General features: G+C 35.8%; 1 protein-coding gene across 1 annotated transcript in view; it reads left to right on the top strand.

Annotated features, from left to right (window-relative positions):
* ORC5 (origin recognition complex subunit 5) overlaps nt 1-27,140 on the top strand; it is a 74,042-nt gene that overhangs the window by 22,867 nt on the left and 24,035 nt on the right. The window contains exons 7-12 of the mRNA XM_007112116.2: nt 2,101-2,149; nt 2,237-2,327; nt 5,741-5,793; nt 8,689-8,801; nt 10,527-10,574; nt 16,955-17,065. Coding sequence (XP_007112178.1) covers nt 2,101-2,149; nt 2,237-2,327; nt 5,741-5,793; nt 8,689-8,801; nt 10,527-10,574; nt 16,955-17,065 — 465 coding nt within the window. The remainder of the gene's footprint in view (nt 1-2,100; nt 2,150-2,236; nt 2,328-5,740; nt 5,794-8,688; nt 8,802-10,526; nt 10,575-16,954; nt 17,066-27,140) is intronic.

The raw sequence follows: 27,140 nt of genomic DNA, 5'->3' as shown, positions 1-27,140 counted from the left end.
GCATGTGGGATCCTCCCAGACCGGGGCGCGAACCCGGTTCCCCTGCATCGGCAGGCGGACGCGCAACCACTGCACCACCAGGGAAGCCCCAATAAGCAATTTTATATCTTTGTTAATTTTTGGTAACAGATTTTTTCGGGTTTATGTATGTATTGATAGTGGTCTGGAATCTAGATGAATTTGAATATGGTCAGAAGCTTTATATAGGTGTTTCATTAGCCACTGACCTTGAGTTAGTAATCTTTATATAAGGGATTACTTTGAATATTTATGTAAAAGATTACTTTAAAAAGTTTTTAAGAACATTAGAATAGCTGTTTATACTTCATAGGCAGTTTGGAAAATAATTGTATTTACTTTAATTTTCATATTTAATTTAATTTTTACCTTTCTACTTCAGTTGTGGGGATCTGAAAAGGAGGAGGCAAGAATATCTGGTTTCACTTTTAGAACCTTTTATTAATACTTAAGGTCTTATCTCCATGTAACAGAAAATGGTAATATATCTAAGGCTAGAAAACAGTTGCTTTCAAAGGAACAGATTCTATCTCTTGGTACATTTTCTTTGCTCTTTTCTTTGCTCTGAAAAGTATTACTTAGAGGGATTCAGTGTGTATTTGAGATAGAATGTAGGAGAAAATGACCATTTAAAATTGTGTTCACATTTAGTATGTTTTTGGAACTTTTTTTTTTTTTTTTTTTGCCACCAGGGAAGCCCTGTTTTTGGAACTTTTAAACTTTAGGCCTCTTCTGATTTTGTTGTACGTTTCAAGCATCTTCTGAGTAGGGAAAAAACAGAGGACAAGCTGTTCTAGTTCAAGCTCATCACCAACATCTCTCTGGAAGTTGAATGTCTGAGACTCCTGGTGCCCAAGGGAAATGACAACAGGGGGGCTTACAGAAAGGAGCGAGGGTTAGTGCATGGTCTCAGTGCGAGATGGAGTCAGGAGCGAATACTCATCCATTGTGCTTCCTGAGAAATAACTTGTAGCTTCTACTCCTTAGCACTGATGTCCTTGAAACCTGTGGGAATCTGTGCTGGCAGCCATTTCAAAGTAGATTATAAGGTACAAGAAGGAGGAATTATTTAGAGAAACTATTAGTAGGAAAAGAAAATGTGAAATTTAAACATGGTTTTTATAAAGTCCTTTGGGTTTCACTGAGGAATGATTTTATTTAGGGATGAGGTTACAGCTTTTTATGTTATTGTTACATCATATTTATAAACTTGAAGCTTGAAGTATGGTTTAAGTCTTTACTACTACTAGTAATACTAATAAATATAAGAAATGATCTTTAAGCATTGGAGAAAAAATAGTATAGTGTTCTATTTTTCTGAGTATGTAGAACATAGGATAAAAATATATGTTATCCTTTTTCCTTCAAATGGATACTATTATTTGTTTTAAAATTTGTAAGTGGCATATTTCTTAAGAGTTTAATAAATCATCTGCAGAATATTCTTTTTAGGCATCTTTTCTATGTATGTGCTTTTTTTTTAATATAATTTTTTTTTTTTGGCTGCATTGGGTCTTCGTTGCTGCACGCAGGCTTTCTCTAGTTGTGGCGAGCGGGGGCTACTCTTTGTTATGGTGCATGGGCTTCTCATTGCAGTGGCTTCTCGTTGCAGAACACAGGCTCTAGGCGCGCGGGCTCAGTAGTGGCTCGCGGGCTCTAGAGTGCAGGCTCAGTAGTTGTGGCGCACAGGGTTGGTTGCTCCGCGGCATGTGGGATCTTCCCGGACCAGGGCTCGAAGCTGTGTCCCCTGCATGGGCAGGCAGATTCTTAACCACTGCGCCACCAGGGAAGCCCCTTATGTATGTGCTTTTATATTTGCTTTGGGAATTGTTATATTTCTTTATATCTAGAGGCTGATACATTAGGCAGGATTTAGGCAGTTAAGGAATATTTTACATATTGTTTGACTGTTGTTATTCATAATTGTGGTTTTATTGTTGTAGTAATAAACTATAATAACATTTTACTTGAGCAATTATATTGAAATAAATCTGCCTGAATTCTAATAAAATTTTTACTTGAAAAATAATATCTAATTGTGGTAGATAAGTGCTTTTTTCTCTTTTTTTCCCTTGTTTATAGGCAGTACTTAATTTTCCTAAATATTGTGAACCTGTTGTTAAAGGAGAAGGTAACTATAGTTTTACTATAATAATATTTCTTTTGCAAAAAGTTTCTATAATGTCTAAATTATTGAAATTTTCTCTCTTTGGAGTAGCAAGTGAACGTGATACTCGCAAACTCTGGAGAAATATTGAACCTCATTTGAAAAAAGCCATGCAGACTGTTTATCTCAGGGAAATATCAAGGTAATTTTCTATTTAGTATATGTATTTTTTCTATATTTGGGATATTCACTAAAGTGTACATGTTTTCCTTTACCTTCTTCACATTGGGAAAAAACTCTTGTGATTTGAATCATTTCTTATTATTTTGGGAAGGACAAACAATTTTTAGCCAGTATGTTACACAAGACATATTTCTAATAATTGCTAATTTTTTTAAATCTGGAAAGCTACAGGAAAATCAGTTTCAGCTTTTTTTTAATATTTATGTTAGATATTTGAATGGTATAATAAAAAATTGATTATTAAAGAAATGTATAAGTCAAGTCATAAATCTACATTTGTCTGTTATTAGACTTTCATAGTAACGAAACTGCTTAGGAGACATGGTTGCACAGACATAGAGTAGTAAGAAGAACATAGTTTTGATTTCCAGCTTAGCCGTTTTCTGTCTTATGAGGTCTTAGCAATTCACCTAAAACCTCTAGACCTTGGATCCCTCTTCTAAAATCCTTAGAAGATTTCAATAATATATGTGAAGATGATTTGTGAATAATAAAGTGCCTTATAGGTGTTAGGTTTAGCCTACATTACAAAGGAACATAGGAAATTTTAAAATGTCAATGTTCTTGTCTTTTTTCACTTTCTAATCAATTTTGTTATCACTTTTCTTTCATGAATACCTTATTCTATAACTACTTTGTGCTTGATTTAATTAGCTGATTATAAGAATATAATAGTTTCTGAATAAGTAGAAACATTACAAAGATATTATTATTCCTCTTATTAATAATTGATGAGAATTTTTGGAAGTCACAGAATAGAAAAGCTTGTGATCTGATCTTTTAAAGGTAGAAAAAATTTGAATCTTGTTAAAGTGACTCTTACGTAGTAATACAAGGACTTCCAGTTTCCCATAGGATGGTGCTGGCCACCTAAATCAAGTTGTCTCCACAAGGTCAGTAAGGAAAGCAAATAAAATCACTCATAACCCTTGCCTGCAATATGACTTGGAGTCTACAGAGCTGACTGTAAACTTCAGTTTATATGTAAATAGTGAAATAAATAACTGAAGCCAGCAAAGCCAACTCTGGGGCTTATGCTGAAGTGAAAAGTTAAGCAAAGACTATAAGGAAAAGAGGAGAGGGCAGTGGGGACAGGGGATGGGGTCTACTTGTAGTGATGAAATACAAATGAATCACCTCAGAAAGAGTCCAACCCTGAGTGGGATAATACTGAGAACAAGTGAGACCTGAAGGATTAGAGCACCGGCCACTGAAGAATCAAAAGGAAGTGTTTCAAGAGTATGTAGACAAGAATTAACAAGGCAGATTTGGGAAAGTACTGTTTTTGAGGGGAGACGGAGAGGTGATTTGGAAGGACGTGGCATCTGCTGGAGGCTTGGTGGTGAAGAATGAAGCAAGGGGTAGAAGTTAAGGCAAAAATATGTCACTTACAAAGGAAAGTGAATCTGTAATAAAGCAAGACAACAAGTGAGCAACATTTTCAACAAACTTAAGGAGAGAGGATGTGTAAGCCAAGGAATTTTATATCTAGCCAACCTGTCATTCAGGTATCGTGGCTATAGAAAAACAGTTTTAAATATGTGAGAACTCAGGGAACACTATACTCATAAACACTTCCTGAAGAGTCTGCTAGTGACAGTGTTGGTGCAATGGAGATGACTGGGGAAACGTTAGCAAAAGGAATGATGAGCACCAAATTTGATTAATTTTAGCTCAAAACTAAAAGATGGGAATGAGGGTAGAAGAACACTATGTATATGTTACATACTTTGACAGGATGGGAATAACACAGTTACAAAGTTAAAAAATGGGAAAAGAAGAGAAAGAGAAAGGGCAAAGTAGAATAAACTCATTGTTTGCTGTACAGGTAAAAGAGGGCGTCAGAATAATTCAGAACCTAAAACTATTAAAAAAAAAGTACTCAAGTTTCACACCCCATTATTCCTTTCATTCCTTTCTTAACCACATATATAATCTTCTTTTACAAGTATGCATATATAACAACATCTTTATATATGCAATTAATTTATAATCTTTAGTATGTTTCTTTCACAAAAAGGTATAGAACACAGAAATAAGCATTGCTAATTTGACCTCCTGCCTTACCGAGGCATTCTGAAAACCATTTTCTTTAATGGGGTACACCCATTTATATTTTATTGATAGGAAATATATATGTTTTATTAACTGTTGTATTAATTTGCAGAATTTCCTATGTGGTTATTTTGTCTTTTTGAAAAAAAATTTTGGTATTTAGGGCAGTTTGCATTTTTGTTCCTTTATAATAATAGCATATATAATGCCCTTAGTTACCTTTTTGTCACACTATGACTTAAAGGACCAGTGAGACTCTCCAATAGTGTAGTAGAGAAATGGCATTCTAAGCCTGGTAATACCTCCTGGTCCATTTGAAATTTCTTCACAGTAAATGACTCAGCTGTTTTCTCTGCTACCCCCAGCCTCCATTCACCCGTGTATAATAAAATTTTTACTAAATTAAAGAATAATAATCATCACATATTTCATATTTTCTAATTGAGATTAAGTAATTGGGATAAGCAGAATAAAGAAAAGGAGAATAAAGCTATAGAAGGTTAGATGCTCACTCAACAAACTGTTATTGGGAATATATGTTGGTTTTTTTTAGCTTTTATAAGCAATTTGGACAAATTATGAAAAAGTCTCCAACCTTGTTCCCTGGTAGTGGAACTAAGAGCTGAATCCTTATAGAATGCCTGCAGAGTTTGTGTTATTGACTGGCTGAGTGTCCTTGGGCAACTTAACCTTTGGGCCTCAGTTTTCTGATGTAATGATACTTACTTTACGAAATTGTTATGGAGTTTAGAAATGGTGTATAACAATTGTATTTAATATGATAACTGGAATATTGGGAGTTTTATTGTGTGGTAGGTGATGTTGTTTATTTGTTGGTGCTTTTTGATAGCTTTATAATTATGATCAGGAGAAAAGAGATTTAAAAAAACTTAACATCTGGGCATTGATATATAAGTTTATATTGTTCCTAATATTACACTAAATGATTTTGTAGAGGTACCAACATGTAGATGTTATTTGTCTTATTTATAAGGAAATTAAATGTATTTTGTCAAATAAAAAAGTTTTTCTACGGCTTTAAGTACAGAACATTGATTTTTTTTTTTTGTGGTACGCGGGCCTCTCACTGCTGTGGCCTCTCGCGTTGTGGAGCACAGGCTCCGGATGCGCAGGCTCAGCGGCCATGGCCCACGGGCCCATCCACTCTGCGGCATGTGGGATCTTCCCGGACCGGGGCACGAACCCGTGTCCCCTGCATCGGCAGGCGGATTCTCAACCGCTGCGCCACCAGGGAAGCCCCAGTACATTGATTTTATATGTTTTCAATCCATCATTGCTCTTTCATTTTTTTTTCAGTTCACAATGGGAAAAGCTACAGAAAGATGACACAGATCCAGGACAACTGAAAGGTATCAAAGGAAGTGTTGAGACAATTACCAGAGACACTTCTTTAATTGATTACTAATAATCAAGATACTAAAGTTAACACTAAAGATAGCATCAGTCAGTAGTGTTATAAAAGATAATTTGCAAGCTACCATTTTTTTTTTTTTTCCTGCACCACGCAGCTTGCAGGATCTTAGTTCCCCGACCAGGGATTGAACCTGGGCCCCAGCAGTGAAAGCATCAAGTCCTAACCACTGGACCACCAGGGAATTCCCTACCATGATATTTTAATTAATGATTTTCTTTTAAGCAATGCACCAATGTAATAGGAAGAAATGAAGTTTGAATACCAGTTTCTACATGTTGGGTTATATCATGTGAAAACCAGGCAGTTTATATTTCTTTAAATGCTTGTGTTAAAACAATCAATTGTATACCTAATTTTGTCTCAGTATATATGTATTTCATGAGTTACGGAATAAAATTCAATTTTATGTTAATGTAGTTTGGGGGATGCATTTCATTTGGTTATATTTTGAAAGTTTTGTGTTTTTGTTTTCTTTAAAGAAACTATTTGGGTTTATCCCAACAGAACTACAGTTGACCCTTGAACAACACAGATTTGAACTGCATGGGTCCACTTATACACGGATTTTTTTTCAATAAATATATTGGAAAATTTTTTGGAGATATACAACAATTTGAAAAAACTGGCAGACGAACTGCATAGCCTAGAAATATCAAAAAAATTAAGAAAAAGTTAGGTATGCCGTGAATGCATAATATATATGTAGGTATACATATAACATACAAAATATGTGTTAATTGACTGTTAGCAGTAGGCTTCCAGTCAACAGTAGGCTATTACTGGTTAAGTTTTTGGGGAGTCAAAAGTTATATGCAGATTTTCTACTGTGTAGGAGAGGGATGTCTGTGCCCCTAACATTCCCCCACCCCGTATGGGTCAACTTTACTTTTACTTTTAAAAAAAGTAAAGCAACTATCTAAAATACTCTTATTTAAAAGTTGGGTCAGTAGCCAGTGGTGGGGGAAGTGGTATGAAATGAAGTGGTATTGAGATTCCGTTTTGGTTTTTATTTTTAAATTTTATTTATTTATTTATTTTAAAAGATTTATTTATTGTTTATTTTATTTATTTTTGGCAGTGCCAGGAATTAGTTGTGGAATGTGGGATCTTCATTGCAGCGCGCGGGCTCCTCTCTAGTTGTGGCGCTTGGGTTTTCTCTCTCTAGTTGTGGCGCTTGGGTTCCAGAGTGCATGAGCTCTGTAGTTAGCGGCACGCAGGCTCTCTAGTTGAGGCACGCAAGCTCAGTAGTTGTGGTGCGCACGGTAGTTGCCCTGCGGCATGTGGGATCTTAGTTCCCTGACCAGGGATCGAACGCGTGTCCCCTGCATTGTAAGGCAGATTCTTTACTGCTGGACCACTAGGGAAGTCCCTGTTTTGGTTTTTAAATACTTGAAGTATCATACAAGTGATTTTCAGTTGTGTGTTGTAATGGAAAGAAATAGATACTAGAGTTTAAAAAAATCTGCAGTAATTTGCTCTGCTGCCTGTGTGGCCTTGAGCCCAACTCGGTGTCTTTATCTAAAATGGAAAGAATATCTACTTTTTTTGGTTGTTGTTTTGTTTTGTTTTTGTGGTACGCGGGCCTCTCACTGTTGTGGCCTCTCCCGTTGCGGAGCACAGGTTCCAGACGCGCAGGCTCAGTGGCCATGGCTCACGGGCCCAGCCGCTCCGTGGCTTGTGGGATCTTCCCAGACCGGGGAACAAAGCCATGTCCCCTGCATTGGCAGGCGGACTCTCAACCACTGCGCCACCAGGGAAGCCCAAAGAATATCTACTTTTAAGTTACTGCAGAGATTCAGAGATGCTTAAGGAAAGCACCTAGCACAGTGTCTTACACATACTAGATATTTCAGTAAATATCAGATTCCTTTTTCCCTTCCCATAAAAATCATTGCTGCTTGACTGACTCTATTGTTTTATTTATCCATTCATTCAGTTATTTCCTTTGTATAAGGTACTGTAGGGATACAAAAAAACATTAGACTTGGCTCCTTCAGTGAACACTGTAGCTTAGTAAGAAATATCACTTATGTTTAATTAATTCTTTATGTAAGGTATAAAGTTATGTGGCCTGTAAGTAAGTGGCTTGTGGGATCTTCCCAGACCGGGGAACAAAGCCATGTCCCCTGCATTGGCAGGCGGACTCTCAACCACTGCGCCACCAGGGAAGCCCAAAGAATATCTACTTTTAAGTTACTGCAGAGATTCAGAGATGCTTAAGGAAAGCACCTAGCACAGTGTCTTACACATACTAGATATTTCAGTAAATATCAGATTCCTTTTTCCCTTCCCATAAAAATCATTGCTGCTTGACTGACTCTATTGTTTTATTTATCCATTCATTCAGTTATTTCCTTTGTATAAGGTACTGTAGGGATACAAAAAAACATTAGACTTGGCTCCTTCAGTGAACACTGTAGCTTAGTAAGAAATATCACTTATGTTTAATTAATTCTTTATGTAAGGTATAAAGTTATGTGGCCTGTAAGTAAGATACACGAAGTAGGAATTCACAGTAGAGACAAATTTTCTCTTTTGGTGTGGTAGGGGAGCATCAGGGAAGGTTTAATGGAGAGTGTGGCTTTGAAGGGCAGGACTTTAGAAGAGGCGGAGCCAAACAAAAATAACAGAATGAGCAGAGCATATCATTAATAATAATGTTTCCCCCACCACCATCATTATCATGGCACTTTAAGCTCAGGGCACTTTAAAATCTTTTGACTAGAAGGTACCATATGGAAATCAAAAGATAAGTGAGAAAAGGTAAGAGATAACTTAAAATCTAATGGTAGCCTGTTAAATACCTTCATAAAAGTATTTTGTTGTCTAGGTCTCTCGGCATATACTCACGTGGAACTTCCATATTACTCGAAGTTTATTCTCATTGCTGCATACCTCGCTTCTTATAATCCAGCAAGAACTGACAAAAGGTTTTTCCTTAAGGTAATCATTATTTCTTTTCCACTTTATTTTTGCAGATCTAGGGAATATTTTGAAATTCCTCAACACCTGTAAATTTGTAAGGGATAGAGATTAGAATAAGAGATTCCTAAATATGTATTTAGGACTCATTCTTTAAAGATTTTGTTTGTTTATTTTCCTTTAATCATTTATTCTTTATTTCTCACTTTACCTTTGCCAGTCAACAATGTTATTTGAGAACTTTCTTTAGGATATTGGGGGTGAGTGAGTGCCACTTTTGGGGTGGGGACAGTTGTGGAGCAGACAGGCTAAAAAAGAGGTGGTATTAGTGTCTAGTAAGCATGATATACTAAACAACTTGCAGGGAAGTGTTAAGGAAAGAAGGCTTCATGGAGGGGGTAGCATTGCTTGCTGAATTTTAAAAGACAAATTAGTCTGAAAAATGACAGCAAAAAACAATATTCCTGAAATGAATGTTGATAATAAAATCTAGAGGCCCTCAGAACTTTATCCATCAATGGAGCATTCCTCACACTTAAACTTCCCAAAAGGGTTTCTTTAGGATGCATGAGCCATTACCTCAATCACCTTCCACCTAAGCAAACACCACCTCTCCTCCAGAGTGAACTCAGGTGCTCTGTGTGGTCTTCTCCCTATAACCACTCGCTCTCTCTTACCAAGGCATTATGTCAAGTGGATGAAATTATCCTTGCAACCAGATATATTTTGCTACACATCCTAAGCAAGTCCAATTACAAGCTGATTAATAAAAAAAATTCAAACTGAACTTTTCTGTTTCCAGAACTTAGCTGTTTTTCCTCCTAACTCCCCAAGCTTTTGTTTACATTGGTTTCTCCATCTAGAATTCCTTCCTCTACAATCTCTACATGCTTAAATTCCACCTACTCTTTTATTTTTCCCCCTTTAATCATTTATTTTTGACTTCTCACTTTAAGATCACAGCCTGAATGGGTGAAGTAGGTAGTTTCACAGAAGAGTTCAGGTATACCTTAGGTAATAATTCTACATTTAAAAAAATGTAACTAAGGTTTTGTTAAAAATATGAGAGATGGGAATGATTTTAAGGGTAGTAACTCTTTTATTGTTCTGAAGCTCCTACTGTAGTATCATGTACTCCATACATCATTATCCAGAACATTCAGGAGGCTCTCTGCATGTATATTAGTTGGAGATATCTCATTTTAGAATTTTCTTCTTGAAAACAAATAATATGCAGTTTGATTTATTATTAAATATAATACATTTTTGTCTATTTATTTTTTGCCTATCTCTACCACTAGTCTTTGGTTTCAAGAGGGCAAGGACTGCATCTATATTTTTTCCCTACTATTGAATCCCAAGTGCTTAACTAAATGCTCTCAATTTTATGCGAATTGACAGCCTGCCTTACAGAATGAACTGAAAACCCATTTATCTTTGGAAGTTTTTTTTTTTTAGAAATAAATGTGCTGTAATAAATCAATATAAGTTCTTTTAGGAAATATCACTTTTATTTTGAAACCTCTTTCTTTACATGCACAAGTAATCTGTATACAATCAAAATTGATTTAAAAAGCCTAAAATATGTTGGTATTTTAGGGTGATGTTTTAGGTGATAAATAGAATAAAATAAAAAAGCCTAAGATACATAAGTTACTCTTATGTGTGTCATGTTTTAAACAAATAATGCTTTCTGGTTTTGTGGAGTACTATCTTTCTCTTAAAAATTATTTTGCTTAATTGCAGCATCACGGGAAAATCAAGAAAACCAACTTTCTAAAGAAACACGAAAAGGTATTTATGTTGTAATTTCTTTAATGGGAAAAACAAAGTTAGAATATTATAGGAAGTAGGTAAATGCATAATTGTATGCATTTACATAGTCATTTGGATGTAAGAAGTTACTTGTATTGATATGGTACCATCATAATGCTGTAGTAGTATTTTGTTATGTTGGATACAGTGATTGGGGAGGCACAATTCAGGTGAGCTGGTTCTAGAGATAAAAGGGAGTTGACAAAATTTTTCTAGTGAATTAATAGATGAAGAAGGTCACCCTGGAATTTTTAATTAATTATAGCTTAGTTTCCTCTTTTCCCCTTCGAAACACCACAAAGATGGCATTGAAGAAATTTAAAAGGTTAAACTAATAAGGACTACGCAGGTGAGAGATCTATAAAATTTGGAATTGACTAGTAGATAGATATGTCGGTGACTAAGCACATCAGAGAAGGCTGAAACCTAATGCCCAAAACAAGCTGATTTGACCCAAGGAATCTGGGAAAGCTTAGGAATTAGAAGCACTAAGCAACTTTGAAGGTAGGGGTGTGAGGCAAGTTTAAATTTCCAAAAGGAGCATTTAGACTGTTCAGCTCTCTTGTACATCTTAACCACTGCGGTTTCTCCTGGCAGAAGATAGAGAAGTTAGAACTGTAGACTTTGCACTCTAGAAGCTGTGAGTTTTGTTTCTCACTCTCATTGTTAAAAGCACTTTTGCTCAGTATACACTTCTGAATTGAGGACATTGTTTTACTGTCTTCTGGCTTTATTACTCCTAAAAAAAAACTGCTGTGAGTCTCTTATTCCTGTGTCATTCCTCTGTTTTCTCTGGCTGCTTTCAAGTTCTCTTCTTTTACTTTAGTCTTCTTACAGTTTCTCTATAGTGTATCTGGGATTGAATTTCTTTTTACTTGGTGTTAGTTTTGCTTCCTAAATTTGAATAATGATGCCTTTATTTAATTCTGGTAAATTCTCAGTCATTAACTTTTCAAATATTGCCTCTCCTCCATTCTCTCTGACATGTTTTCCTGAGACACTGGTTAGGCTTATGATAGACCTTTTCACTCTACCATCTGTGTTTCTTAAGTCTTTATATTCTTCATTCCCTTTCATCTCTGTGTGCTGTATTCTGGGTAATTTCTTCAGTTCTCTGTTCTTATTTGCTCTTCACCTTTGTCTGATCTGCTATTTACATCAATTTTATAATTTCAGTAATGTTATATGTAATCTTCAGAAGTTTTACTGGTTCATTTCAAGTCTATCTGATCACTTTAATATTTTTCCTAGTCATATTTTTCTTTAACATAAAAAAACCTATTTAATATTCTGTGTCTTATATTTCAGTGTTAGAAGTCCTTGTTAGTCTAATTCCACGTTTTTTATTTTTGCTAACTTGTGCACATAATGTCCTGTTTCCTGAACATTTTATTATTTTTAATTGTTGGCTGAACTTAATCTTTGAATTTTTGAGGCCTGCGATGTGTTCCTTTGAAAGGGTTTACACGTACTTCTCTGCAAGCACTTGTGAACACCGGTAACCTGGGATCATTTGAAATTCAGTTCTCAGCCTGGGGACTTGCAGATCACAAAGCTATTGTGAATTCTGCCCCCACATCAGCATTAGCTCTGGCTTCTAGTTAAAAGTCTCAGGGAAGCCTTTTTTCTCCCATTCACACAGAGCTACAGTTTGGCAGGCAGATTTCCTCACCAAATCCATTTGCTTGGCATGGAAAGACTTTTCTAGTATGCCCTTTCACTGAGACATCTTTGATTAGGCGCTCCACTATAGGCAGATCATTGATTTTGTACCCTCTTTCTTTCTTTCTTTTTTTTTTTTAAATTCATTTATTTTATTTATTATTTATTTTTGGCCGCATTGGGTCTTCATTGCTGCGCGCGGGCTTTCTCTAGTTGTGGTGAGCGGAGGCTACTCTTCGTTGCAGTGCGTGGGCTTCAGTGGTTGTGGCTCGCAGGCTCCAGAGCGCAGGCTCAGTAGTTGTGGCTCGCGGGCTCTAGAACGCAGACTCAGTAGTTGTGGCACATGGGCTTAGTTGCTCCGCGGCATGTGTGATCTTCCCGGACCAGGGCTCGAACCCGTGTCCCCTGCACTGGCAGGCAGATTCTTAACCACTGTGCCACCAGGGAAGTCCCTGTACCCTCTTTCTTATGTATGTAGCTGCTTTGGGTCATAAAGGATGGGTAGGAGGAGAGAGTACTTCTGGCTGAGGTAGGGAGGGAAGGATGTGTAGTAGGGCTTGCATTTTGAGTGGGCACTCAGGAATGGTAAGGATTAGATATGCAAAGATGGGAGGAGAAGACATTTTAGTTGAGGAAATGATTTGAGCCAAGAAACAGGTAAGATAGTATAGGGTATATACAAGAAATAACCAAATAAAATTGGCTGGAGTGTATGGTGAGTTTCAGAGAAAAATCAGTTGAGGCCAAACTGTGGAGGAATTTCCTTACTCACCAGTTAAGGGAAGAAAGCCCATCTCTTCACCTCTGTAATCTCAGCACTTGGTGGTAATTGGTGGGTGTTTATTGCACAAATGAATAAATTGAATGAATGAAAGAAGGAAATCAAAGAATGAACATAAAGCTAAGAATTTTAGGCCTTATTCTTTAGACAGAGAAAATTATTTAAGAATGTTGAAGAGGGAGATATATGAGTGCTGATCAGTGAGGACTGTGAAAGAGCTGGCACTTTAGACCATCCTTGTGGAATGGGTGGATTTGTACAAGTCTAGGAAGACAGTTGACAGAGGGAACCATATGAGCAAAGACACTGTGAAGTTGTCTTTAGTCCTAGGTGAGCTCTAGTTCTTCTGATGTTATTCTTATAGATTTGACTTTTGTGTTAGCCTCTTTTGTCTTTGGTTCATGTCATTTTAAAATCTGAGCTTAGTTACTAAAATCTGTGTACACTTAGTAGTTTCTTTGTATTTTTGTTCCCTCTCGTTTTGAAATCTTATTGAATGCTTACTCTAAGCCATGCACTCTGCTAGATGCTATGGACATAGTGGAGAACAAAATAACCATTGTCTGCTCTCATGAAGCTCTCAATTAGGGCATCAAACATTGAAAGCAAACCACACGAATAATAATCATAACAGTTGTTTTAAATCTGTTATGTATCTTCAGTTGTATAATTCTTTTTCTCAGTTGACCCTCATTTTTTAAGATTTTGCTTTTCAGTTCACCTAATGCATGTATGTGATACCAGATTATCTGCCACTTAGTTTATGTGAAAAAGCAGCATTTTTCCTTTCCTCACTCATAGTCCCATTCCCCACAATTAAACTTCTTTTAATTGTTCCTAGTTTTAGTTTTTCTGGTGTAAATATCTATAACTCTAAGTTTATTTTCGCATCTCTGTTTTTCTTGGTTTGACTTGATACCAGTTTTCATTCCATTTTATCTCATTTATTTGGTTTCTTTTTTCGCTATTTCTTCCATTCGTACAGACTTTCATTCTGTCTAATAAGCTATAGTGAATCTAGTGAGGTATTTCTCACACTTTGACTTTCTCTCTAGGTGGGAAGCCAGTTTGCATTTATAGCATACAAAATCAGTTCTGTGAAGAAGATAAATGTCATATGCCCTCCATGGCACTAGAACACTTTAATTTTAAATTGGAAATGTGTTTTTTAATCACAAAATAAAAAGTGAAAATCAGAAAAGTGTCAGCAGCATTTCACAGTGTGATTCTCAGCCTGAATTGCCTCCCACTTTATTCCCAACACTTCAGGAATTTGGTAATTTTTACTAACCTCAAGTCACTTCTAAGTGTTAATGAGGACAGGGACACCAGTTCCATTTAGATAGCTCAACATTTACCTTTATTTTTTTCTTTCTTCCCTCTAATACCATTTCATTCATTATCCTTTCATCCATTCATTTATTTAACTAACAATCCCAAGTTCTAGGGATGAAGAAGGTAAATAAAACATCTCCTGTTTTCAAGGCATTTGTGTAGAAAAGAAAATACATATAAACAAGTATATGACGATGATGATAATAAAAGCTGTTGAGCAGTATAAGCCAAACACTGTTAAGCTCCACATATGATCTTACTTAATTCTCACAATGACCTAATAAATGTAGTTGCTATCATTATCCTTATTTTCTAGATGAGGAAACTGAATATTAAAGAGAAATTTAGTAACTTGCCCAAGAATACATAGTTAATATGGTAGAACCAGCATCCAATTCCAGGACTTTCTGAATCCAAAGCCTACCATGGTGTTTAACCACTGTTCTTGAACTCATACACCTGGTAATGATTAGTATCTAGGATTTTTAAAGCTCATACAAACTAATAAGAAGAAGGCAAAAATTCAGTAGACAAATAGGTAAACGATACAAAAAGCAACTGGAACTGTCTAACAAATGTAACATGATTATCACCCTCATTCACTAATGAGAGAAATGCAACTTTAAACAACACTGAGGTATTATTTTACACTCAAAGATTGGCAAAACTAAAAAAATGTCTGATGATTCCAAGTGTTGGTGATAATATGGAAGAATAAGAGCCTACGTGTTCTGCAGGTTGGTCATATCTAATAAAGTTAATATGTGAATGTACTTTACATTGGTCAGGATAGGTTGGACAGTGGTGTAGTGAAAAACAAACTCCCTAACCCTCAGTGGCTTAACATAAAAGTTATGTATTGCTCATATGTATATATATATTGCTCACGACACAGTTGGATATGAGTTATGTGGGCCTTTTTTATGGTGGTATAGTGATGTCAAGTGAAACATGGTGGCCTCTTAAGTTGTCACCAAAGGTAAAGAAGACTAAAGGATCCAGTGGTTTGAAAGGCCAGGTTTGGTAGTAGCTCACATCGCTGCCACCCATAGTCTGTTGGCCAGAACTCGGTCAGATGGCGTCCATCTAACTGCAGGAGAGACTGAGACATGTAGTCTTCCTACGTGCCCAAGAAGAAGCAGTGTTGATGAACACATAGCATTCTCTGCCCCCTACTTTAATCGAGCAGTCCCACAGAGAAGTTCACACATGTGTGCAAGGAGAAATGTACACGATTGGCAATGACAGTATTCTTTGTGATGAATTATAGGGATTAATTTTTTAGGGTAGACAGTGATTTGTCATGAAATGGAATTCTGTAGGGTAATTAAAAGATGGACTAGAGCTACATGTATCAAAATGAATAAATCTCAAAAACATAATGCTGAAGGAAAAAAGCAGTTTGGTAGAGTGCTATGTCCAAAATGATATCATTTATTTGAGAGATTATGCAAACAACGCTGTATATTGTTTATGGACACATATATAGCAGTAGTAGTTTAAAAATTGTCATGAAAATGATAAAAACACCAAATTCTGGATGGTAGTTCCTTCTAGGGAGGGAAGGGGAGAGTGGTATGTGGGAGGGATGCAAGGGGGCTTCAGTTTGTAATGTGATCTAATGCTTTTTTTGCACAAATTGCATAGTGTTTGGATGTGATAAAATTGGGTGGTTGCATTGGTATTTATGAATCTCTTTTCTAAATGTTTGAAGTATTTAATAAGAAAAGCATATAAACTTTGAGACCTGGAAAATGATTTCTAAACTATGTTTTAGATATAAATAGCTGAGGTAAGTACTTCATTTTGTAATTCTGAGTAGCTTTTTACTTACAGTCATTCTTTTAAAGAAGTAGTTATTCCCATGCTTGTAAATAAAGCTTCTCATTTTATTTGCCCTTGCTCATATAGAGTACTTAAATTATTACACTGCTACTAAAATTATCTAATAGAATTATCTATAGACCCTTGAGCACTGCAGTTTTCTAATGACAAGTAATTGTACCATTGACTTTGTAGACAAGTATGAACATTTTACAATCTTAAAAATTTTTAATTTTACATTGTTTCCGACTGACAGCTTATTCACATACTATGAAACACTGCATTCATTTTCTAAGCTAGTATTTACTTAACTGATCTTTTTAGAACTATTAATGTTGAACAAATACATTTTTCAGGCAGTGGCACAAAGAGGAATGGTGAGGCGTTAGTAGTAAGTTCTAGTCTAGGGGTTAGGGCCTAGACCCTTGTTTTGGTTGTACACTGTCTTGACAAATGACTTGGCTAAGTCACTTAACATCTGGTTACAACAGCAAAATAGGGGTGATGTTCGGGCCTAGACTGGGTAACTTGTGAGTCCTGTAATATTTGTTGATGTAAATCAGAACATCTTGAAGAAAATGTTGAAAGATGAATCATGATCATATCAGGTGAAGTTTTAACTTAGAGATTGCAAGTTAGATTTATTAGCCTATTTGGGGAACTATATACAATGTAAATATGTTGTTATTGGAATTTATAGTACAGAAAGTGAGTGTTCTGCTGTAAGAAGAAAATCCATGATCTTTTTTTCTTATAGACAAGCAATCATCTCCTCGGACCAAAATCGTTTCCACTAGACAGATTATTAGCAATATTATATAGTATTGTGGATAGCAGAGTTGCTCCAACAGCAAATATCTTCTCCCAGGTAACGTTAATGATCGTTTATTATGTATCATCTTTACCTTTATGGAATTCTTCAGGTAATCTGATCAGTAGAGTTCCAGGCATTTAGATTTTTGGTCAGCATATGTTACTAATTTAACTATATAATGAACAACGTCCTTGGTAAGTAATTGAAATTCCAAATATACAATTTTCGAGGGTGTTACTGCATTGCATATATTTAAAGGTATAATTTGATGACAGAAACAACTTGTTGTTTCTGGTCTTTTTCTTTTTTCAATAAAGGAATTTTTAAATGATTATAATTACCTTTCTGATTAAATAAAAAAGTGGCTTCATGATTAAATTGATGAATTATAGAAATATAATTTAATGAAAAATTTAGAAATGTATTTATAAGAAAATAATCCGTAATATTCTTATTCCTCATATATATACTTTGCAGGTTGACAGTATGCATTTAAAAAAATGATATATTGATATTTTCCAAAATGATTAAGTTCTTAAAATTTTCACTAGATGGCAGCAGTAGCATAAAAATAGGAAATAAGACATTTTTTAAGTAGCTAAGGTTCTTTTTTTAGGTGACATTTAAGAAAAACCTATTTGTTGAAAATACAGTCACAGTAGACTTCTTAAATGGTCCAGAAAAACAGCACTTAGCACATGGTATGAATGGATAGAAGAAAAACCAAATGATGTAACTAGTATTTATTGAAAAGCAAAGTCACCTCAGATGTTTCAGTGAGCATTTTATTTTATGTATATGTTTTTAGGTTGAAAAACATGTAAATAATAGCATTTACATTTTAATTCACTTCAAATAAATTTGGTTCCTGAATGGATATTAGACTTTGTAATCTACTGCGTGATAGTAACTTTTGATTCTTCATTTAAAGAAGTCTTTGGGGACCAAAAATAGCTATGTTCTCAATGTGCTCAACATTAAAGTTAGATAATTTTTATATGAGTCAACTTTATAGAAAATCGTGTCTGCATTTATTACATTTTTGAAGAATGGTAGTCTAGTGAGTTATTAGGTTATGTAAATAACTAGCTAGATGGGTAGGTGGATGGTAGCCCTAATGCTGATAGTTTTAAAAATCTAATTCAGTTTTACTCTGTATTACAGGGATTTTTTTTGCTGTCTGTGTGTGTGTATGCATGTATGTATATATATTTAAATGCTTTTGTCTGAAATTAATTTTTAGTCAAACTGTACATTTTATTAGTAGCTTTCTACATATAACGTGAGGTTTTGGTTTTGTTTTTGCTGTTGCAATAACTGTGAAATAGACATCAGGTATTAGGATCTTTATTGTAAGGAATTGAGCCTCAGAGAGATTAAGTGATTTTCCCACTATGACAAAATGAGTAAATCTTTGAGAATTAAAGCCTAAGGAAGTGAAGGAGACAGTGCTTCTAAACAGAGCAGAAAGGTGTTTGTATCACATGTGATTAATATTTCTTGGGTGCCCAAAAATTATGTTTGTGGGAGACACAAAGAAGGATAATAGGGCTTCCCTGGTGGCGCAGTGGTTGAGAATCCGCCTGCCGATGCAGGGGACACGGGTTCGTGCCCCGGTCCGGGAAGATCCCATATGCCGCAGAGCGGCTAGGCCCGTGAGCCTGCGCGTCCGGAGCCTGCGCTCCACAATGGGAGAGGCCACAGCAGTGAGAGGCCTGCATACCGCAAAAAAAAAAAGAAGGATAATAAATGTGCATTTCTTTCTTCCAGAGAGCTTATAATTTATTCTGGGGGGGGGGGGGATAAAAAAACATGAACCTAGAAGTAATATTGTAAGGCTGTAAGTGAATGCTAGATAGTGCTGCTGGGAAGTTTAGAGTAGAAAGAGATCACTTCTGGATTGGACAAGAGGAGAGAACTTGAAGGTATCACAGAAAAGGTGAAAAATGGGGCCGGGCTATGGAGAATCAGTGGGATTTTTTTCTTTAAATATTTCTAATTTATATACAACATGTTTGTTGTACAAAAATGAGTAAATAAAAAAGGAAAAATAATAGTAAAATTAGCTCACATCTTGTTTCCAATGGATAGAATTTATAGAGCTCTAAGAGGGAGGATAATATGACCAAAGGTGTGGGACTAGGAAAAAAAGCAAGACACAGTTGTGAAGTGTCACACCAGATTAGTTCAAAGTAAGCGGGGTTATACTGTAGCAGTAGTAGCAGTCATTGTAGTTCTGATCTAGTACTAATACTGCCACCACCACATGTCACACCTTACTTATTGTACCTAACATTGGTAGAGCATTTCCTAGCAGCAGGTCTAGGTTTATAGGGATGGACAATCAAAAATAATGATAGGCTGCTGATTTAGAGATCTACTAGCTACTCTGAGGCTTTGATTAGAGATGAACAATGTCACCAGTCTTCGTTTTCAATAATGCCTATAATGTTGTAATTAAACAATTTAGCCCCAAATGTATCTTTATGTTTTAATGAAGCTAAATTCTTTTCAATGTTAACAACCTCAGTCTTTTTATTCTTTATCTCTTCTAACTAGCAGTAATCAAAATGATAAATTTTGTATATTTAAAACACTGCTTTAAATGAACTTATGTTTATTTGATGAGAAATCATTTAGGACTTGATCTCAGTGATTTCATTTGGGATACAAAGGTGGGTTGGGGGGCGGTACCAAGGGATAGTTAGTCATCCCTCCATATCCGTAGGTTCTGCATCCACAGATTCAACCAACCACAGATTGAAAATATTCAGGAAAAAAAAATCCAGAAAGTTCAAAAGAGCAAAACTTGAATTTGCCTCACTGGCAACTGTTTACATAGCATTTACAACTATTTACATAGCATTTACGTTGTAGTAGGTACTATAGGTAATCTAGAGAAGGTTTAAGTGCATGGGAGGATGTGCATAGGTTATGTGCAAATACTATGCTGTTTTATATAAGGGACTGGAGCATCCTCCGGTTTTGGTATGGAGGGGTGGTGGGTGGTATCCTGGAACCAATCCCCAGCAGATACCAAGGAGTGACTGTATAACTAGCCCTAGGAAGTTTACCTTTACTTTTGTTTGGTCAGTAGCGTATCAAAGAAAATCAGATAACATATACCATGTTTAAGAACAAAATGTGGCAGAAATTGCATCCAAAAGAAAGGTATTTCTCCCACGTGCCTTATATATATATATATATATATATATATATTTTTTTTTTTTTTTTTTTTTTTTTTTTTTTGGTACGCGGGCCTCTCTTTCACTGTTGTGGCCTCTCCCGTTGCGGAGCACGCGCTCTGCGCGTGAGGCTCCGGACGCGCAGGCTCATCGGCCATGGCTCACGGGCCCAGCTGCTCCGCGGCATGTGGGATCTTCCCGGACCGGGGCACGAACCCGTGTTCCCTGCATCGGCAGGCGGACTCAACCACTGTGCCACCAGGGAAGCCCCGTGCCTTATATTTTTTCTTCCCATTATCTCTTAGTGACTTTTTCTATTTTTCTCCTTTTATTTATCCATCAAAACTGTACTCTTGCCCATAGGAATGACAATTTGTATTTAACCTGTACACACTTAATTTTTTAAGTGCAAAACAAAAATATGACCACATTTGTATTGGAAGTACTTGATATGAACACTAGATGGCAATATTGTTGCATTGTAGCTTTAAAATGAGCAGGAAAACCTAGCTTTACTTGTTAATATTGTCTTTGATATTTAGAGAGAGCTGTTTGTTAATTTAACACATTAGTTGATTTGCAAAACAAATTTGCCTGAAGATATTTAATGTTATGTGCGCATGCTCCCACTTTTACACTTGCATGAAAATGTAAATAAAATTGGTAAGGAATTGTTTTGCATGAATATTTTCCACCTGGAACCAAATTGCTTTTTATTGGTTATAATATGTCTATATAAGATGGTAAAGTATTATTTTTCTATTCATTTTGTCCAACTGCAACAATTTTAAGGATTTGCTTTACAGTAATGTGTTACTTGATAGCTTCATTTGCCAGTTACATAATTATTTATAATTTTTCACATACAATAAATTGATTAAATGTGGTATATACATTCAAAATCCTTTTGAAGCAAAAGTTTATTTCCATCACATTCATTTAAATCTATTTAAGTCTATTGTCATAAAGTTATAAAAATAGTAGCTTAAGGAATCTCTAATATTATTAAAAGTCCAATTGAGAATAATAGTCAAATTCATCATAGTTGAGTAATAGTAGTGTATTGTAGTTGACATTCTTCTCAATTTCTTTATTCTTTATTAAATTTTAGATAAAATTCTACTTATTAACTTTTTAGTCTCACAAAAAAGTAAAGGAATAATAGCACATTTAACATTTTACAATAGGTTAATGCTCAAATTTATTGAACTGAAATATAGTTTTTAAATGTTTCTTAGACCTTTAAGATAATTTCATCTTATCCAAATCCTTATACAATTTTACATTCATGATCATGGGTCATTTTACAAAATTCATTCAAATAAAATAAATATAGCCTTTCTATATATACCTAAACTTCATGAATGATGAATCATTAATTCTGGTGTTTTCATTCTTTTCTCCTGTCAGCATGAATAGAATGTAAATAGAATACCATTTATTTATAAGTGATAGAATATAAATAGAATACCATTTATTTATAAGCAAGAAATGGTAATTTGTGTAGGTATTACCTTCAAAAGTTAGTTATCAGATACATTTTTGAAGACCATTTATTATCTTTAAAAGATATTGAATTGCCTTTTTTTCAAAAGTATATTAAAACCAGGTTATGCTTTTAATTTATCTTTTTTTGTCTTGAAGAAAAATGATAAATTGGAAACTTTTGAATGATTTATTTCATTGTTTTGATATTTCTGTATCTTCTCTTACTGAACCTTGCCTACCCCCTCCATATTCTTGTAGTTAGGTGCCCCTTCATACTCTTGTAGTTAGGTGAAGGCAGTAGGAGAACAGTTCTTTAAGATTGTCAGATATATCATTTATTTTAAAATATTAGGACTTCCCTGGTGGTGCAGTGGTTAAGAATCCGCCTGCTAATGCAGGGGACATGGGTTCAAGCCCTGGTCTGGGAAGATCCCACATGCCGCTGAGCAACCAAGCCTGTGCACCACAACTACTGAGCCCGTGTGCCACAACTACTGAAGCCCGCGCACCTAGAGCCCGTGCTCCACAACGAGAAACCACCGCAATGAGAAGCCTGCGCACAGCAACAAAGAGTAGCCCACACTCCCCGCAACTAGAGAAAGCCTGCGCACAGCAACGAAGACCCAGTGCAGCCAAAAATAAATAAAAAAATAAAATAAAATATTAAGCCATATTGCTGTATATTTTCCCAGAAGATAAAATTCCTGAAGAGTTTATTTCTGAAATTATTGGTACAGGTTTCTAAAGTGACTTTTTTTTTTTTTTTTTTGTGGTATGCGGGCCTCCCTCTGCTGTGGCCTCTCCCGTTGCGGAGCACAGGCTCCAGACGCACAGGCTCAGAGACGTGCAGGCTCATCGGCCATGGCTCACGGGCCCAGCTGCTCCGCGGCATATGGGATCCTCCCAGACCGGGGCACGAACCCGTGTCGCCTGCATTGGCAGGCGGACCCTCAACCACTGTGCCACCAGGGAAGCCCTAAAGTGACTTTTAAAAGGAAAATTATCCTTAAAAAGTTAAGGGCATTCAATTACACATACACTTATATCACACATTATTATTGATCTTATTTGATCAGTTAGCATTTTGAGAAATTTTGAAGGTAGTCACTGTAATTCTACAGTTTGGGAGGTTTAAAATAATAAGTTTTTTTTTTATTATAAGAAACAGTGCACTCTGAATTAATTTCAAGAAACACCTGAAAAATGAGAAAAGGAGCATAGTTCTTTAGTTCTGTGTACCAAATTGACAAGTTGTACTTTTCAGTAATTAATATTTAATTTCTGAATCGTTTCCTATTTAGTTGTGCATAATTTAATAAGAAAAAATTTGAGTTAAAATGTCCTTTTAAATTTATTTTCAAGAGTATAAATAAAAAGCATTATGGAGCAAAGTGTAGTAATATATATATTTTTTCAAAAATACACATTTCCATTTTCTTTTGAACTCACATCATGATACTATATATTGGAATATATTTGGACTTAACGTTTGTTATATCAGTTTAATTTTTTAGTCATAAATCAACTTGATCTTTTCCCACAGGTGTTGCATTAATTGTAGTAGCATTTAGTTAACCTTATGCTTTTTGCTCATTTAAGTGTTGGTTTATGATAAGGATATATTTAAACTAATTCTTTTGGGGTTTTTCAATAATTTTGTTTGTTTGGCTGGTTGTGTTGGGTCTTTGTTACTGCACGCGGGCTTTCTCTAGTTGCCGCGAGCAGAGGCTACTCTTCATTGTGGTGCGCATGCTTCTCATTGCGGTGGCTTCTCTTGTTGCGGAGCGCGGGCCCTAGAGTGTGCGGGCTGTAGTAGTTGTGGCTCGCGGGCTCTAGAGTGCAGGCTCAGTAGTTGTGGCGCATGGGCTTAGCTTCTCCGCGGCATGTGGGATCTTCCCAGACCAGGGCTTGAACCTGTGTCCCCTGCATTGGCAGGTGGATTCTTAACCACTGCGCCACCAGGGAAGCCCTATTTTGGTATTTTTGAAATGAATTTATCATTAATCAGAAAACAAAATGATTTAGTTACTTTACGTATGGAAGTTTTTGAAGTAGACGCTTAATCTCTAGTTTACTGTAGCTGTAGGAAGATGTTTTTGCTATAAATTTTAGGGCAGGTTACATTTATTCAACCAAAAACAGATTTGGCATTTTTCTTCAGCTATAGGTAGATGTATAGACATTTATATAATTTTCATTTTTTTAAGGTGAAGGGATTTTGTCCATATTTATTTAATTAAAAATGTTTAAATGTAATTTAATTCAAGCTTCAAATTCAAAGTCAGTATTGATCTTTTTTCCCGTAGTTGGAATTAAAGTTTTCTTTGCTTAAAATTTCATTTAACAGATGTTTATTAAGGGCCTATTACGTTCCATGCTCTGTGTTAGGTAAAGAGAATACAAAAGTCAAGAAAATGCATTTCTTGCCCTCAAGGACCTTATGGTCAGTCTGTGGCTTCCTCTGCCCTTCATTAGTATTGTGTGCAACTGCCAGATTATACAAGTTAATTCATGCTGAGCGAACTAATACTTAAATACTTGAAGTGAAAACTAATACTTAAATTTGTAAAGTGAATATATAAAAATAGGATTTTTCACTTCAGTAGTCCATGATATTTGATAATATAGATATTTAAATGTCTTCTTCCAAGTAAAATAACAAACCTATTTGTTGAAATTTTCATTCTGACATTCCTTGAACTTAGTGTTATGGAGCACAATTGTTTGATGCCTATGTCATAACTAAATTTTGTTAATAATTAAGTTATGAATTGGTATCAAACAGTCAGTCAAAACTTGAAACTTAAGTTATGGACAATAAGTAGTGTATTATGCATAGCATATTATAAACTAAGTGGCTTTTCTTAAAGTTACATGGCTACATTTCAGATACCTTATGATTAAAAGTTATTATGTCACTCTTTTATATGCAGTATTTCAAACTACTTTTATAGATTTTTAACCAAATAAACTCATATTATAGACTTATAAAACCTCTTTATCTTAAAAAATTAGTTTGTGTATTATATAAACTATAGTTGTTCGATTTATATTTTTTAAAAGGTAATTATATTTATCAAATGATAATCACAGAACTTCAGAAATCATAGTTGATGAAATACTATCCTTTGGATATATTGCTTAGATAAGAATTTGAACCTTGTAAACATAAAACGTAAAATCTAGCTATATAAGATATTCATATGAAGTGATTTAAGTATGAGAATTATTTTATAGATAATGAAGTTGGTGAACAAAAGGGGCAGTTTTCCTAAAAACAAATTCCCTGGTTACTAGAGTATTAGAAAATGTGAAAAGCTCTTCTTTTGCTATTTTTCTGTGTTTCATTTGACTTGTGCCGCATTCCAGTGTCTCTATAATATACAACTGCAATGCTTGATACCATTAAGGTAAATTATGTAAATTACAGGAACTATCCCAAATGCTAACATTTTCTAATAATCTATGTTTTTTTCTTGACCACAACTGAAATTGTGAGGCATTCCATTCCATAGATAGTGCAAGAGCCTTACTTAATGCCTACTTTGCTGATGAATAGGTCAGCAGGGGTGCTGTTTGATAGAGGCTGGCTCTTCTCTAGCAGGGAAGAGCCTTAACCATTGTGATGTTCTGTCTCCACTGGTGCAGTAAATTAGATTCTGAAATCTCCTACTACCCTTGGTGTGGATGTATTACCATTCTGCCAATCAGACCACTCTGTAGTAGGTGTCTATTTCAGGAGACTTTTAAAAAACCGTTTTGTCGTGCTTCATATTTGGAAAGAGTAAAGTGGAACTAAGATTTTCACCAGCTGCACTGTTGTTGTGTGGAACACTAAGTATAACCAAGAGTAATAAAAAGCACAAGTATATTTTACTCTGTTGCCCAGCGATAAAATCTTTCACATTTTCATTTGTAAAAGGACAGTGTTTACCCCTGCCTTTCTCCTGTCTTCCCTAAATCTGGTGTTAAATTTCTTCAGTGTAACCACTTGCCTTTGTGAATATATCAGCCCAGCAGTAGGCATGTTTACTGAACTCTAGAGAAATGGAACCATTGCTTAAGGGTGACATGTAAAATACTGCCTAAGAGGTAGAAATATTGCATAAATTATGCTTTCAACTGTTGAATAAAATAATATCTTGGAACCTTACTTTTGTAGGCAATATTTTATGACTACCTTTCTAATAAATATACCAAATGTATACCCTTTATTCACAGTTTTTGGGGAAAAATATTGAACACCAATAAATTTTGAGTTTGCAAATATTTTGCTGAAAGCACGCACTAAAAAGTTTATATGGATATGTACTTATACATGCCTATTCAAGTAAATCTGTTAATACAGAGACTATATAGGCAAATGCATACCTTAGAGCCTTATGACTGGATTGTTTTAATGAGGATAGGAGTTTTAATAAGAACAATTTAGGAGTTAAATGATTTGGAAAAAATCTACATAATGGAAATGTGTGCTACATTTTAAAATACTCTGTAAAAAGTTGATTAAAAGAAATGTTGATGCTTAAGGGGGTTTCCAATGAGAAGTTGTCCTGATTCCGTGTCAGCTCACAACTAATCTGAGTCCTTTGGAGGATATTGGCCTGATCTGCCCATAGTAGACATTTTTCATGAGCTGGTGCTGCACCAAGTCCTTGTCCTTTCCCCTAGATGAGAAATTAAGGTCCTTGTTCCCAAGTCACCTCTAGAACCTAAGGTGTTCTCTCACCTTGGCCAGTGAATAGTGGTGGAGAGCTGAATTTCCAATAATTAGGAATAAGAAAGGAAACTAGGTTTATCTGAGAGTGTCTTATGTATTCCCTTGGCTTCAAATGCTATGTATATGCTGATAACTTTTTTTTTTTTAATATTTATTTACTGATTTATTTTTTTGGTCATGTTGGGTCTTAGTTGCGGCGCGCAGAATCTTTCATTGCGGTACCCAGGCTCTTTGTTGTGGTGTGTGGGCTTCTCTCTAGTTGTGGTGCGCGGGCTCTCTAGTTGTGGCACACTGGCTCCAGAGCGTGCAGGCTCAGTAGTTGCGGTGCGCGGGCTCAGTTGCCCCACGGCATGTGGGATCTTAGTTCCCCGACCAGGGATCGAACCGACATCCCCTGCATTGCAAGACCAATTCTTAACCAGTGGACCACCAGGGAAGTCCTATGCTGATAACTTTTGAATTCTGTATTTCTAATCCTTTTCCTCTATATCTGGACCCAGATTGCCAACAGAACAATCAGACCTGAATGTGCCATGTTTATCAACACCCGATATATCCAAAACCAAAGTATTCCCTAAACTTTTTTTTTTTTTTTTGTGGTATGCGGGCCTCCCTCTGTTGTGGCCTCTCCCGTTGCGGAGCACAGGCTCCGGACGCGCAGGCTCAGCGGCCATGGCTCACGGGCCCAGCAGCTCCGCGGCATGTGGGATCCTCCCAGACCGGGTCGCGAACCCGG

Source organism: Physeter macrocephalus, chromosome 5 (genome assembly GCF_002837175.3).
Source record: "Physeter macrocephalus isolate SW-GA chromosome 5, ASM283717v5, whole genome shotgun sequence".
In the NCBI taxonomy this organism is placed as follows: Eukaryota; Metazoa; Chordata; class Mammalia; order Artiodactyla; family Physeteridae; genus Physeter; species Physeter macrocephalus.
The sequence above is the reverse complement of the archived record's forward strand: the minus strand, read 5'-3'. Positions and strand labels throughout refer to the sequence as shown.